Genomic DNA, 16,239 nt, shown 5'->3' with positions numbered 1-16,239 from the left:
TCTGGAAATTGTTATTGAATATGTCAATGCTGTTGTAATGAAATGCCTCTTCTAATCATATGGTTATTAAATAAATAATTTTTAAAAAAGAATAAAAAGGGGGCCCCTAACTGAGCAGCCCTTGGTGGTTGATGGTTGCTGGGGGAGGGACAGTCACTTTGTCCTTAAGGGTGTAGCCACTGGTGGTCGCACATGCTCTAGTGGATGGCCTCACACTCATTTTCCATGTGCATCTGGGCAACATTAAGTGGACTCAGTTGGATACTGCACAAAAAGAGGACATGATCCTGGAAGGAGGCATGTTGGAGAAGGGTTCAGGAAGTTGGAGGGAGAAATGGGGGTGGATATGACCAAAATACATCGTATACATGTATGACATTCTCAAAGAATAAAAAAAATAATAAAAAGCATAAAAAGAGGTGAGAGTAAGGGGGGGTCACTGTGACTGTTCCAAAATCTTCCTGGCTGGGCTGGAGAGATGGCTCAGAGGTTAAGAGCACTGACTGCTCTTGCAGAGGACCCAAGTTCGAGTCCCAGCACCCACATGGTGGCTACGAACCATGTTCATTCAGTTCCAGTTCCAGGGGAATCTGAAGCCCTCTTTTGACCTCCGCAGCATTGCACGACACGGGTGCACTCACATACATGCAGGCAATATACTCATACACATAAAATAAAAATAATAAATATATTTAAAAAAATCTTCCTGCTTTAGTCTGAATGGATTTAGCAATTTTCTATCCAGAAATGCTGATGAACTCTCTGATGTTGATTTTCCTTCTGTGAGCAATTCAGAAAAGGTCAGACAGCTTTCAGGAGGAACCAGCCATACTGTGGGTCCTCCTCTAGTTTGTAAGAGGGTCCTGCTGCTGCTGGAGATTTACTCTCCTTGGAAGTGTTTGTATGATGCTGCTGAGATGGTAGGTCACTCTGTCTAGACCTCACAAGGGGCCACTGTGAGCCCTTTGTTTTGGGAATAACAAATAAGTACCAGAAGAAAGAAGTTCTACTGAAAAACAATTATTCAATTGCTCGTGAAGTGGTCAAACAGGCTGATGCCTATCAGTACATGGTGGTGTGAGAGAGTAGAGAAATGGGAGGGAAGCGCTCCTATTTTTTATGCAGCAAAATCTCTAAATATCTGGTCTTGAAAGATGTCAATCACAGCCAGTTTGCTGAATCAGGAATGTTAAATTAAAGCTAGCAATTCATTGAAAACGGAGTTTTTTTTTTTTTTACCTTTTCCCCCTAATTTTTATTTTCTAGCTATAAAAGAATTTTAGTCAGGATTAACTTGTAGGATGTTGGAGGAAAGAGCAAAGCAAGGCCATTGATGAGGAAATGTCAATATGAGTCAGAGGCAGGCCAAGGAAGGACCACTTCTTGGCCAAAATTCAAGTTAGAAGAATGGTGAATGTTGTTGGAGGGACATCCTTGGCATAATAGTATGGGCTGAGAGAGACAGTTTCTGACAAGGGAAAGCTGGATTAGCTGGAAGCCCCTCTGACTCGCTATCATGCCACTCTGGAGACACTGAACTAGGGCAGCATCTCCCATCTGCCCATTTAAAAGACATGCTTCTTCAAGGAAGCTATAATCCGAACCTCTGTTTGAGCCGGTGGGCAGCCATTACCTGGCCATTTGGCTGGCAAACTCCCTGTTCTGTGATGAAGTCAATCAGGAGGGGTGGTAAGTGTATGAACTTGTTCTTGAAGTGGCGTATGAGTTTCTGAGTGGCCTAGCAAAGGGTTTATACTGAGAATGGAAGGGTGCTTTCTCCTTGGCACCACAGAATCCTTTTCCTTTTCTTTTTTTTTGAGACAGGGTCTCACAAACTCATAAGCTCAAGTGATCTTTGTTTCTCACCTAATAACAGATAAGAGCTCTGTGACAATGGTCTGAACTTAAATCTGATTAGTCTCTTACCTTGTGCCAGCCTTTTAAAGGCCATTTTCTTTTCTTCAGCATAAATCCCTCGTGTTTGTCTGGTTTCTGGACATTGGTTTGGCCTATTTTCAGCCCTTCAATAATTTCCCAACTATCAGCTTCCTGAGAGAAAAAGAAAAACAAATCACTTATTTTTATGTGCTTAATGATATACTTAAAGGAAATTCTTCAGCAAGTAGTCTCCTTTAAAGCAACACTTGACCCAGCAGAAGTAAGAACGACATTCTGGAGCAACTGTTGCATCAAACCCAGCCATGTATTTTCAAGTGAAGTGCAAATGAATTTCCCAGGTAGGCCTGGAGGCATGCGGACTCTATGAGAGGTGCGCTGGGGCCACCTTGTTTGCTTGGGGTAGAAAGGAATTTCATTTGCCTGTACTCAGAATTTTTCAAACGCACCTTTTTTTTTTTTTTTCTCTGACAGTTTCTGGGTGAAAAGGAACTTTAAAGTTTCAGAATTAGACTTTGATAAGAAATGTTCAGTTAGTAAGTAGACCAGACTTTCCATGTAGAAATGGAAAGACACCTCACATAATCTGCTCCTAACACAGAGGAACAGTGTTGTGGTCTTGCTTCCTCCCACTGCAGCTGTGTGCATCTCCAGATAGGCATTAAAGCCTCACTCAACACACACCAAGAAAGTCAGACATCCAAAGATGCATATTTCCCTGGGAACCAATGGACAGAGCTAGGTTACAAGGGCAAGAATCTGGATCCTAGAGCTGGGGGCATAAGTCACTGTTATAACATATGCTTAGCATACACAGGCCCTAGTTAAATCCCCAACACCAAAAATAAAACCAATAAATAAATAAATAAATAATAAATAAATAAATAAATAAGAGACTTAATTTTATAGTCTGTGCTCTCACACTCCTGTTAGAATGCAGACTAAATCAGTTTCTTTTCATGAGACATGCTTTGTTCATATATGACACTAAAAGTTATCAGCATTACAAATCAGAAGATTTTCAATTTTCCAAATCCAAACTTTCTGCTAGCTTATAAGATCTTGATGACATTAAGCCTGTAAAATAAATGATGCTCATCCTCAGTTTCTAAGGTGTCCCCCATTCCCCTCTTCTTGGCAAAACTACCTGGTTCTTAAAGCATCCTGGGTTTAAAATTCCCATAATCAGATGATTGCTGTGGGCACAGTTCTCTAATGTGATCATGGATCTAGTCCACACACTTAGCGGCCTTAATTCCAGACCTTCAATCTGGTGCCCAGATCCATCACCTGCCCTTTTAACAATTAAACAGAAGTAGTGGCTCCTGAGCACAGACAGGTTTCTCATTTTTCTGACAAAACTTTTGCGCAGGGAGAGAAAAATCTCGGTGTAACCAGCTCTGTGGCTCAGCATTACAGGGGTGGATATACTGTCCACAGATCAGGGCGGGCCCTCTGCACAATGTCCACCCAAACTGATCGTGAAGTTGCCTTCCGAAAAGATCTATCCTACCAAAAACCAACTTAGGCCTCCGAATGATGGGTTGAAGGAGACTGGCCAGAGCATTTCACCTCAGGGTAGACCCAAACCAGGGACCCAAACCAGGCTTTGACAGGTTCAGAGGAGGAGGTGCCAGTGCAGGCACTCAGAGTACACAGCACCTCCTTCTCCCTTGTTCTCCTCATGTCCTAAGCTGCTTGCCTTTCGGCCAAGTCTAATTTATGCTAAATCCAAGTATGTATAAAGAGGGTATAATTTTCACATGAAGCTGTATTTTCAGGAGATGTTCCTGTCTCTGAAAAGCCTCTAAGCCTACCACCATGCCTCAGTCCTACCGAAGCCCAATCCCATAATTATGACACCCCCAGCTCAGGAAAAGAGCCTGAGCGCACTACCATTTCCTCATCTTCTTCGTCTGTGTTGAAGAATGAGCTATACACTTAGAGAAATGCACATGTGGGTATTTATTTGGCAACATTACGAATTCTTTAAAAGCCTCTCTCTCTCTCTCTCTCTCTCTGTGTGTGTGTGTGTGTGTGTGTGTGTGTGTGTGTGTGTGTGTTTTGCTTAAAGATAATTCTGCCAGAAACTGTGATTGATCTGGTCAAAACTGTTACTTAGATATAGTGATTTAAAATGTTTCTGAGCCAGTTTTGGACTCTATTGAATGTCTTTTTTGGATGACACAAGTACAGGTGGTACCTCACATGATCCCAAGTACCACTGGAGCCTTTGACTTCCTCTTTCTTAATCCTGGGTTGTAACTCAACAAGGGGACACTCCTTATAAACAGTTGTGAAATCACACAAGAAAGTAGAAAGTTCTAACAACTGTTGGCTTTCTGTTCTCTCTAGAAAAGTAAATAACTGTTATATAAAAATGATGAACACAATTAAGAAATTTTAAAACAGTAACTGTCCATATATGTGTAAATGCATTCACTAGATCTCTGTCCTTAAGAGAGATGTGAGCTGTATTTAAAGACATTTCTGTTCTCCATGGCCTCACCCATGGGGTAGTATCTCTAGAAGAATGGCATTTGCATTTCTGGCTAATCTTATTTAAAAGCCTGATCAGTATCTGTCTCTCCCCCCCCCATCTGTGTGTGTGTGTGTGTGTGTGTGTGTGTATGTGTGTGTGTGTATGTTATGAAGAATACTTTATATATCTTATGAAATGGAAGCATTTAATTACAACTACAGTGAAAAATAAAAACGACTTTTTTCTTACTACTTAAAGTCACTAATAACAAAAGCTTATCTCTTCGTAGCTATGAATATTGATTTCTGTTAGAACGGTTTTCTTAAGGAGATTAACTGGAGAGGAGAAAAGGGAGAAGAAAGAAAAGGCCAAACGTTAAAATCTATTTCTTGGGACTGAAGAGATGGCTCAGTGGTTAAGAGCACTGACTGCTCTTGCAGAGGACCTGGGTTCGATTCCCAGCACCCACACTGCAGCTACAAACCGTCCTTAACTCCAGTTCCAGGGGAATCCGACGCCCTCTTCTGACCTCTGCGGCATTGCATGACACGGGTGCACTCACATACATGCAGGCAATATACTTGTACACATAAAATAAAAGTAGTAAATAAAATACTTAAAAAAATCTATTTCTTAAGTATAAGTGCTGCAGCTATGAACAAATAATGTCATTTACTCTGATGTGACATTCCCAAGTCTAGCAAAAGTGAGAGAAAAGAACCCTAATTTAGTTCTTACGATTAAATAAGCTGTCAAGCTGACAAAAAGGCAAAGGATAAAGCCAAGCTGAACAATGGTTCCACCTATTTCAATTATAAATGCTGATGGATGATAATGTTACAAATAAAATATGTAGGAAAGGAAACAAACCATCTCAGAACTAGATAGAATCTTCTCCATTCCACTTCCCATTATTTTGAAATTCCTCCCTATTCTTAATGAGCTAGTTCTAAAGAAACTTAAAATAATTTTCTAAAAATCAAAGAACATATTTTCCTGAAATTTCAATTACTACTTATTTTCAGCTTAAAATTCTCCAATCTTCCTGGGTCCACTTAGAAACAGAAATAGAAACAAACGCCTAATGTGATCATGTCAGTATTTGACTAATAACATCAGGTGGACAAGTGAGGTATTAAAGTCTTAAAAATACGTTTATCCTAGTAAAAATAAATGAAAACAGAAGATAATCTAAGAATAGCCTGAGCCTTGTTCACTAAAAAGAAAAAGATATTTTTCCTTTCTCAAGGGCATACTCTATGAGTATCTATGTGCAGGTGTACAAGCATGCATGTTTGTGTATCTACAGGTATGTATAAAAATACGTGAAGAACTGAGAACATCAATGAACTTGAATAAATCCTGAGCAAAGGCAATGTGTGGTTCAAAGTTCTTCTACAAACCAGTGCCCAGGAAGCCTGTATTCCCAAAGAGCTGAGTGGTGGTGAGATGCTGTGGTACCTGGATGGATGCACCATCTAATTTCTTGAGGCTTCCTGATGTGTCTTTATCTACTAATACACAAGGAGAGTTTATTAGACCTGCAGCAAGATCCAAATGAGCAATAACAGAAGTAGTAGGCAGTTAATGCTGCTGGCACCCCAGCCAGGCCCCTTCATCAGGTCATCAGACCCACATCCCAGCTGCTGGGAGTTGAGCTTAGCTACGGAGGAGGGAAGAGACCTTTATTCTGAATATGTAAAATGAGAACATTAGTACCTACTTCAGTGAGTTGGGGCTGAGTGAGACTATATGATACAAAATAGGTGCTCAATACACATTGGCCTCTTCTGCTGCCCTGTATTTATTTATTCTCACTTTCTTTTCACTCACGATGGAGAACGGATGTTTTAAAGAGATACGAGAATTATAATGACCAAGTGTTTATTCTCTGATGTTAAAATGGAGGTCTGTCCCTTTAATTTCGCTCTAAAGTATTTTAATATTTATTTTAATTTTAAAATATGTATATGCGTGTCTATATATATGGGTGTAGGTGCCCATGGAAGCCAGAAGAGGGTATCATATCCCCTTGAACTACAGTTATAGCAGTTGTAAACTTCCCCACATGGGTTCTAGGAACCAAACTCTGGTCCTCTGAAAGAGCAGCAAGCACTCTTAATCACTGAGCCATCTCTTCAGGTCCCCTCTAAATATTTTTAGAGTTAGTACTTCTCCCCTTCTATGGCCTAGAAGTCTACTCCTGCCTGATATAATAAATGTTGTCATTTGTAATGTCTTCAGAATACAAAGAACTACCAGTATATACATCCCACAATACTAGGGTAGTATAGTAGCATGTTCTTTTCTTAAATTTTTGGCTTAAATAGAAAAGGCAAAGTGTAAGGATCAGTTATACATATTTAGAAGGTAGCCATCTTTGGAAAATAGAGTGCTATTTTTATAAGTGAATTCCAAATCTGCATGCTCGATTCTATTTTCAGTTTTGATCATAGAGCCAGCCCATCAAACCCACTGAACATCTCTCAAGGATGAGAGGAGTAGGCTTTCACAGTTTAGCCAAAAGTGACTTCAGGTGTTTCCTTAGTCTGAAGGGGAAGGAACTCTGTCCTCCATGAAACAGAGATGGTCTTAATAAGCTGCAGTGCTCTCCCAGAGTTCACTGCTCTTCTGGACTGACACTAGGAGACCAGAACTTAGAATGTGTGACAGCCTCTTGGTGTAGGCACCATCTGACCTCGCAGACCAGGTAGAGCTGCAGTGCATAAGCTGTAGACTTGGACAGGTCTAGTTTGTATTCCTCCTATGCTCTTTGTCTTGGGGAAAATGATTAACTCTCAGTTTCCAGGTTTATAAAATATAATAAACACTTAACATGTCAAGGAGCTGCTTATAACGTTGCATAGTATCTGGTATGCAGATGTGGGCAATAATGAGAGCTGTTATTACTGCTGGACCCATTGATCATTTCTCCATTAACTTATCGTGGAATTATCTGCCTATCTCTCCAACAGGAAATAACAATGGCGTTTCTTTATTTCGTCCTTAAAATAGACTTTTAGGCCTTTATGTATAACTCTAAAAATCCTGGAAAACATACTTCTTACACAAGGCAGAAAACTCCTTGTACTGAAAGCAGTAGGTAATGCCCTACGGTGGTATTACTCCTACCTCAGGGGAGTCAGCCATAGCAGTTATCCACAGTTCATTTGGCCCCAAAGCAGGCACTGTGCCATAGGTGAACACCATCACTGTCACTGACCTTGGAGAGAGGGATGGGCTCCGGTTCTAGCAACTGCCGACTTACAGAGGGCTCGGTGCTTGATGAAGCAGTTCTCTCCAAAATGTGGATACTCTGCAAATGAACAGAAATACAGCCCAGGGTTAGAATCACATTGCTCCATTGCTCACATCAGTGAACATGGGGGATAGATCACACAAAGCATAGCACAAGCAGGAAGCTATGTTAAGAAATGGGTATGCCTTGGAGGTCAAAGACAACAGCAGAAGTCAGAAAGAGATCATCAGTGAGGGTTTTGTTTTCCCTCAGGCAGGTTTACTGCTGAATGTCTTCCACAGTGGGGGATCTGATCCTACAGGAGTCACAGAAGTGTCTCTGGGGAAAAAAAAAAAGAACCCTTTAAGACATGCAATACTGAATATGCCTGACATTTTCATTTGGGGAGAATGGCTCATCTACTACTTGGATTCATTAGCCTTACATGAAAAATTTTCCCATTTCTCCAACACAAAGTTATGTTTCATCTTATAAATTATTCTCTTCATTTTGTGAGAAACTGTAGTGATCTAAAGAATATTAACATTCTGGGTTTTGTAGACCCTTCTCTTTGGTTTTTTTTTTTTTTTCAAAGTTGATGTTTTGGATAGACTATGAAGGTCTATAAATCAGAAAGATGACAGCAGCTCAGCAGAAACAGGGGTGAAGCCTGAAGCCCATGAACAGGCAGCTGATGCCGGACCCTGGAAATGGTCTCCAACCTTAGCAGTATAAGAGAACGAAATCAAAAAACATAATACTTTTATCCATCAAATTCAAGAATGCATGAGAGTTGGGAGGAAAGAAGTGCAAACTGGGTATGCTCTTTCTAAAAAGAAGTTTAGCGATTATAAGTCTCTGGAAAAACAACCGTATGTCTCATAGACTTAGCTATCCCACCATTAAATCTTTAACCTAAGGAAATAATCAGGCAAATATGCAAAGATGTAAGAACAGATATACTTACTGAAGTACTGTTTGTTAGAATACAAATAGCTAAATACATTGAGAATAGTGGACTTATAAAACAGTAGCACAATGGCGAAGTGGATCTGTGCCTATAGCTTGAGTAAGAGTGTAGAATATAACATGCTATATATCGAATCAAAATTTACTACAAAATGGGAAAAGTAGTTAAAAGAAGGTGCGAGTGTTACAAGTGGTTTTAATTTTTTCCTTAAGAGTTTCCTTAAGAGTAAAAATATTCTTTGAGGGTAAATAGAGTTTAATTATATGTTTAGAAAATATTAAGTACTTTTGGGGGAAGGAATAAGTCTAAAAAGTAAACAATTTCATGGAGCTAAATAACTGTGGAGTAACTAACTCTGGAATAAATAACTCTTGGAGTAAATAACCCTGGAGTCAGACCAAGGTAGAAAATGTAACGTTTTCATTCTGGTAATAACACTTTTTTTCACAGACAAGATTTCTTAAAGACTTGTGGAGGTCTCTATTTTGGGTATCTCACTGTAAAACTGTTAAATTCTCAGGAGAAAAATTATTTTGACTTTGATCTGAGTCAAATTATTCTAGTATCTTTGTAAAGGTTCAAGTTTTGGATTATTTCTATTACCTGACAAATAATAAAAGACTGGCCATATATTTTTCAAACCCTACCTAACTGTGGGTTTAAAGCAATTTACTAGAAAGAAAATACTCAACATTGAGAAATTGTCCCTATTTTTTCAATTTCAGAGGAAATGGGAGACACAGCACAGCTATTTTTGAGGTCAGGGATTAGCAAGAATTACTAATCTGACAGTGTCCAAGGACATTTTAAGTATTAACCAAGACTCTGCTCTTTCCATGTATACACCTAATTCAATTATCAAAGAAGTTATAATAGTGGTTGTGAGTTCATATCTGTGCCAATGTCTTCATGGGAAAGTCAAAACCAAAGGCATGCTAGCAGTGAAAAACTGGGGCTGTGTCTGGACCTTTGACAGATGATATCTGAACAACTAGTGGGAACTTGCATTACTTGCATGCTCATGTTAATCCTTTTTAAAGTATCTCAGATAAATTAGAAACTTAGATTTATTATTAGAAATTACAGTGAGGATTTGCTGTTCAAACAAAAATTTTATTGCCTTCTTTGGGGATGTAATTCCCCTTTCTGATACATTTCATTTTCTTTTTGCAAAAGTTTTATATATATATATAAAATTTATATATATGTTATTTATATGTATAAACAAAGTAAAACAGTATCATTCTTATGACTCCTTAAAGTTTAGGAAATATGCATTTAAAAGTATTTTATTTATTTTTATGTGTATGAGTATATTGCCTGCTTGTGTATAAGTGTACCCACGTCATGCAGTACCCACAGAGGTCAGAAGAGAACATCGGATTCCCTGGAACTGGAGTTACAGATGGTTGTTAGCTAAAATGTGAGTGATGGGAACCAAACCTGGATCCTCTGCAAGAGCAGTCAAGTGCTCTTAACTTCTGAGCCATCTCTCCAGCCCTTAGGAAATATATTTAAAAAAAACACTCAGAACTGCTCTATGATATCTGTCCTCTAGGGAGGGGTCTTGTCATACAAAAGATCAATTAATGCTGAGCCAACTTTTGCAAATGCAAACATACGACTTCATGTGACTGCTGTATTTGCTTTAGCTTTCCAGTCAGGTGCCCCTGGTCTGAGCTTTGTTTAACCATTCTCCTCTTCCCCACATTTTCATGTTGGGAGGCAACAAAACTTACATACATTACCACCCCCCCCCAAGAAAACCATGGTCAGAAACACAAAACCTGAAAAGAAACCTAACTTTATCAATTATGTAAGCATGTAGCCAGGACACGAAGGGTAAACTCAAGCAATCTGACCAGGAAAAGGAAACCAAATTCTCCAGTTTCCAAATCAAGACACTCACACAGGGATCAACTTGCCTTATTTAAAGTGTGATAAATATGACCTGAGTGTCTATAGATAGCAAAGGGCTGTTAAATCATGGCCTCAATTGTGTGGACCAGAAGGATAAAACATGTGAACCAGCACCAGTACTGGAAAATAGTCTATTGTGTGCTTAGCACAGAAAATACAACATTGGGCCAGGCGTGGTGGTGCACGCCTTTAATCCCAGAACTTGGGAGGCAGAGGCAGGAGGACCTCTATGAGTTGAAGGCCAGCCTGGTCTACATAGTGAGTTCCAGGACAGCTGGGGCTACAGGGAGACTCTGTCTCAGAAAGACCAAAAACAATACAACATTGGTTTTCCTCTCTCTTGACTCTGCAGTAGTCTATATTGTGAAAAAAGCAAGAGGCTCATTCATTTTGAATACTCAATTTATCTATAATATTGTACATAATAAAATGAGTGAAAAATCTAAACCTTACATTTTGTTGTTTTTTTCAAGAGAATCATAAAACATGTAATGAGAGATAGTAATGAGACCTTTTATTACCACAAATGTGTGCATATATACTTCACTGGAAAATAATGAAAGCAATATTTATATAACTATCAACTGGTACCAATATTATAATTGGTAACTAACTTCTAAAGTAAGCTGTTTCCTTTAACTTCCAGTATGATACCAAAGAAATTAATAGCTTTTGAACAAAGTATTTATGTATATGTGTGTTATGCATATATGTAAGTGTACCACAATATTGGTCCTCCGCAGTGCCCACAGAGGACAGAAGAGGGATATTAGAGTCCCTGGAACTGGAGTTACAGATGGTTGTCAGCTGTCATGTGGGTTCTGAGAACTGAACCTAAGTCCTCTGGAAGAGCAGTCAGTGTTCTTAAGCACTGGGTCATCTCCTCAGTCCCCTAAACCAATAGTATATGATTAGAACCTAAGCACCATTATTATCCTAAAATAAAAAAATTAATCCAAGACAAAATTTGCTTCAAATTCACATTTTTAAAGAAAAAGCATATCCTTATTAGTAGCTATAAAAGTTCTAAGTTACACATCCAGTCTCAAGACTTTCATTAGATTAGAGGTAGGGCTGGTTCATCTGAACTTAGGAGCCTTGTTTCCCCTCACTGCACCCCACCCCACACAGTTTGGTGGTAATTCAGAGGAAGAGTATATGCTTAGTATGTGTGAGGCTCTGGGTCTGAGTCAAGGAACCACAGAAAGAAGGACAAAAAAAGGTTCCTGAACTTAACTTTTCAGTGTTTTCTGATTAATTTGTGGAGCCCTAATTCATGATTAGATATAAAAACACCTAGGTTTATTTTGGAATTGTAAAAACAGTTCTAATACAACAGAACTTCTGGAAACAGTGAAATTTACTTTTGAAAGTGAAAACTCTGGTGTATTAATCACAGAACTAGTGTTTACTAGATTTAAAGCTCTCGTCAAAGGGGGAACATATCCAATTTGATTTTATAATATCTGCAGTTATAAAATTAGATATTTTCATATAGTTTCTTTTAAGATCACAATTTGTGCTATAATTATACTTCTCTTTACAAGGCAGTTATTTTCACTTTCTTTCATGATGACTCGGAAATGCACGGCACTACCTTGAAGGTGTTATGTGTGTTATATAAGCAAGTTAAGTAGAGTGTTGTATAAACACACCCATTATTCTTTTAAAAATAATGCTTCCTCACAAATCCTAAAATTACAACTTAATTTCCAGATCAGGTAGGTAGGCATGCGTGCGTGTGTGTGTGTGTGTGTGTGTGTGTGTGTGTGCACGTGTGTGTGTGTGTGTGTGTACTGAGAATTTACCCAAGGCCTTGTAAACACCAGGCTAGGAACCTATCACTAAGTCATATGCCCAGCCTCTCCTGTCAGTTTTCCAAGGCATTAAGAACCCATAGAGATGGTGGAATTACTTACCCACCCCCTATTCCCCTTGCTCAGAGGGGACTGATGCATATGGAGCCCATTCTGAATCCTGAGCATACAGTTCCCTGAAGCTCCTCAGCTGGGTGAGTCTGTTCTTTGGTCTAGAGTTCACAGGTCTCGATACCTCCTGGGCAGCAAGAGGAAATCTGCCCACATGACTGTCCTCTAGTTTCCTCAGTGTCAATAAACAGACAACAATGAGACTGAATAATAGCTGACGAGTTCAGGGCAACTTACCCAGTGAGAAGCATGACTCCAGAGGTCTACTGAACAAGGAATCTCAAAGATACAAAGCAATTGCTGGAAATATTTTAAGCTGTGGCTACAAATTTCTATAGACTCACTTTTCATTCAACTTTAGGACAGTAATAAAGACATACAGACCATTGTTCTCTGAACATTATTGCCACTGAGATTGTTCACCTGGCTATCTTACCCAAGATATTTTTGTGGGGTGTGTGTGTGCATGTGCATGTTCCTAGTGTGCACATCCATGTGTGTGTGTGGGGGGTATCTGTATACCACATGCACCTGTATATGTCGTGTGTGCAATGTGGAGGCCAGAGATCACTGTTATTGTCATTCCTCAGAAGCCGTCCACCTTGTTGTCTGAGACAAGGTCTCTCACTGTGACCTGGGCCTGCCAAGTAGGCCAGGCTGGCTAGCCAATGATGCAGCTGTCTCCACCTCCCTAGGACAGGATCACAAGCATGTACCACCAAACCTGCCCAGCTTTCTACATGGTTCTGGAGATAGAATTCAGGTCCCCATGCTTGTACTGCAAACATTTTACTAACTGAGCTGTCTCCTCAGCCTAAGATATTTTTTATATTTGAAAATTACATAAAATATTTTCAAAGAAAAATTCAAATAATTAAGAAACTTCCAAAGTATTTTCTTTATGCTTTTGGCTATTAGGCTTGCATCTCCTGTGGGTGTAGTTAGCTTTAGCATAGCAGCAGTATTTGGGCAGTACCAGTAGCCTTCCTAGGGTTGTACAGCAGGAAAAGTTATGTAGTGATTTCTGTATCTCCATCCCTGTTTTACATGTATTATTTCATTACATCTCCACAAGTCTTTGAGTACTGACAAATTTATTTTATGGTTAATTGAATAGCAAGGACAGAGAGGCCGAGAGGTCAGAATGTGAACCAACACTTTATTCAAGGGTCCAAGCATTTAAATATTATCCCCTATTGAAGTTAAAGCTAATATTAAGTGACAGTAGTTGCAGCAGTTCTGAAGCCATTGTCCCCTAAACTGACGGAACCCAGCACGAGGTTTCCTTCATCACAACGTTTTGTGGATTCAGAGGAAGGAATGAGTAAAACAAAAAGGGAACAGTTACAGAGCCCCTAAATATTCTACAACCTCACAGTTAATTTCTTGGACAACCCTGCACTACCTCAAGGTTTTAATTTCCCATTTCTAATTTTTAAGAACTCAGAGTAAGATGGTTGGCATTTACTCTGGGCTTGCCATGGAAGACACAGAGAAAAGAATGGAGGACTTTTAAAGATCAGAATACCATTCTCCTTCCATTTCTTCAGCTCCAGACAAATCATTAATTTTGCTCAGCCTCAATGTGTTCTATCTGTAAAATGGAGATAACAATATCTATCTTGTAAGACACAGAGTTGGCACTTAGTGTATACACAGTGCTGCTCAGAGACTGGTACAGAGCAGACAGTAAGTGTAGCTGCTACTTAGCTGTCAATAGTACACAAAGAATTGCTTAGGAACCTTAGGTATTCCAACTGCCAAAGAAATATATCTATAACTGTGAGGGAGCCCTGTGAAGTGACGAATCTGCACGTCTAGGGCCATCTAGTTACCCAGTCAACTCAGGAATCCTAATCAGTACCACTGCAGGACTAGTGCATCAGAATTTACTTTGCAAGTTTTCAATGTGAGTAGAATCAAATTCCCTAGACATTTGCCATGGGAAACCAAAAGCAGCGGTGGCAACCCAACTCTACAGCCACCCGAATGCCTGGTGTGGAAGAGGCTCAACGGTTTGCCTTAACAATTTCCTTCAAGGAACTCTTCTCTTTGCAATAATGTAAAACATTAAAATCACCAAAACCAAAAGGCTGTTCTCAGGACATAGTAAAACTATTACCAGAGAGCAGCAATTACCTAGCCTGCACTTAAAGAGCAGCAGTATATAAACACATTTCCATAAGAGCTCTCGTAAATTGAAAGAACATTTTAGGAACAGTGGTTAGAAAAGGTTCTCATAACATACCTGGGGGAACCTGCAGGGAGAAAAGCAAAGTTATCAGTCTTGGCTCTTCCTGCACAGAAAGGAAGAGTCACTATGAATTAACGACTACAGGCTCTACTCATCTGCCTGTGCTTGGAAGCCTTTCTTCATGAAAAATACTGTCTACAACATCAAATGCTCCACTGATAAGGGAGAAAGCTCACTGAGCTTGACTATGAAGGGACAAAGGCATCAGAATAAAGTAGCCTTTTAACATCCTTGGTTGCCTTTAAGGAGAAACAGAACCAGAAGTTACCTTCTGATGAATCCATTAATTAACCTTGTATTCTTTTTTTTTTAACTTAATTTTTAAAAATTATTTATTTAATAACCACACAATTAGAAGAAGCATTTCATTACAGCAGCATTGACATATTCAATAAAAATTTCCAGAGCTAAAATGCATCTCTTTCAAAATTGGCTGTGATTTTTAGGTTTATACTTGAATTAATACAGTTATGCAATATTGTATTCTGTATAAACCCTATAAGACATAAAATTAAATGAGGTTTCAAACTTTAAAAAAGATTTCCATTTCATTATTAAAATACAGTTTCATACAGAAAAATTCATTTTTAATACAACTGACACTTAGATGCACATGAGTTTCTCATCTCTATACATGTGATTATTACTAGTCATAGTCAGTTACTTTCTGAGCTCTTTGGCATCTGATCATGAATATAAAGTCATCAGGTAGATTTCAATGGTAATTTTTTCACATCTACTAACTATTAAGGAGCAAATTTTAATGCTTTGAAGAATTTTTTTTTAATTTATTTATACAACCACTTCCCAGGTAGCATCCTCCATACCCTCCCTCCCCCCTACTAGAGCCCTTATACTCTGATATCCCTGCTACTGTCTGCTGTGTTGTTGGCACCCCCAGCCATTCCCCACTACTTGCCTTTCTGGGGAATCTAGTCAGCCTATCTAGAGGTCTTTGTTTAGGAGGGTCAGCTGTTCCTCATCTAGCAGGAATCAGTTGTCAATATTCCTTTGGATAAGATTGGGGTCTGCTGTTCATTTTCCCAGTTCTATACTGGGTTACTATCTGGGAATCCCTTTGGCTACCCTGGCCAACAACTCAAAAGAAGATATCGATTGTCTGGCATTGTTGCTTCTTATGTAGCCTTTAGCTATACATATAGACTCTTATGAAGTTATGTCGGCCCACTTAATCTTTGGTTATACTTTCCTTTTGGGTATTTAAGGCCATAAAGTTGGACCAGATAAACCGATTTATTTTTACACTTAAGGTCGTTTGAGGATCTGTTCCTCAGAGGTCGCATGGGCTTGGGAGGAGCCCCTGGCTCCTTTCTTTTACCAGTACCACCTATGTGAAGATAAGTCAAAGGTCCTGCTCGACCATGGTTGGCTTCACTTGGAAGCATGGAGGAAATGATTCCTCTATGTTGACCCTCCTCTTTATAGACTGGAAACTGGCTCAAATCCATCTGGTGGGTCTCCCCGGCCTCCTTGATCAAGAGGAAAGGTGACCCACCACCATTATAGGACATTTTGAGAGATGCTCATAGT

At 39.3% G+C, this 16,239-nt stretch overlaps 1 protein-coding gene across 6 annotated transcripts in view; it reads right to left on the bottom strand.

Moving 5' to 3' along the window:
• Osbpl6 (oxysterol binding protein like 6) overlaps positions 1 to 16,239 on the bottom strand; it is a 216,951-nt gene that overhangs the window by 62,575 nt on the left and 138,137 nt on the right. For all 6 annotated transcript variants that reach the window (XM_029557255.1, XM_029557253.1, XM_029557252.1 and 3 more), the window contains 2 exons: positions 7,602 to 7,694; positions 1,927 to 2,049 (listed from right to left, as the gene is read on the bottom strand). In XM_029557255.1, the coding sequence (XP_029413115.1) occupies positions 1,927 to 2,049; positions 7,602 to 7,694 (216 nt within the window). The remainder of the gene's footprint in view (positions 1 to 1,926; positions 2,050 to 7,601; positions 7,695 to 16,239) is intronic.

This window comes from Nannospalax galili, unplaced genomic scaffold (genome assembly GCF_000622305.1).
Source record: "Nannospalax galili isolate Female #2095 unplaced genomic scaffold, S.galili_v1.0 scaffold346, whole genome shotgun sequence".
Taxonomy (NCBI): domain Eukaryota; kingdom Metazoa; phylum Chordata; class Mammalia; order Rodentia; family Spalacidae; genus Nannospalax; species Nannospalax galili.
Note: the sequence above shows the minus strand (reverse complement) of the source record. Positions and strands in the feature narration are given on the sequence as shown.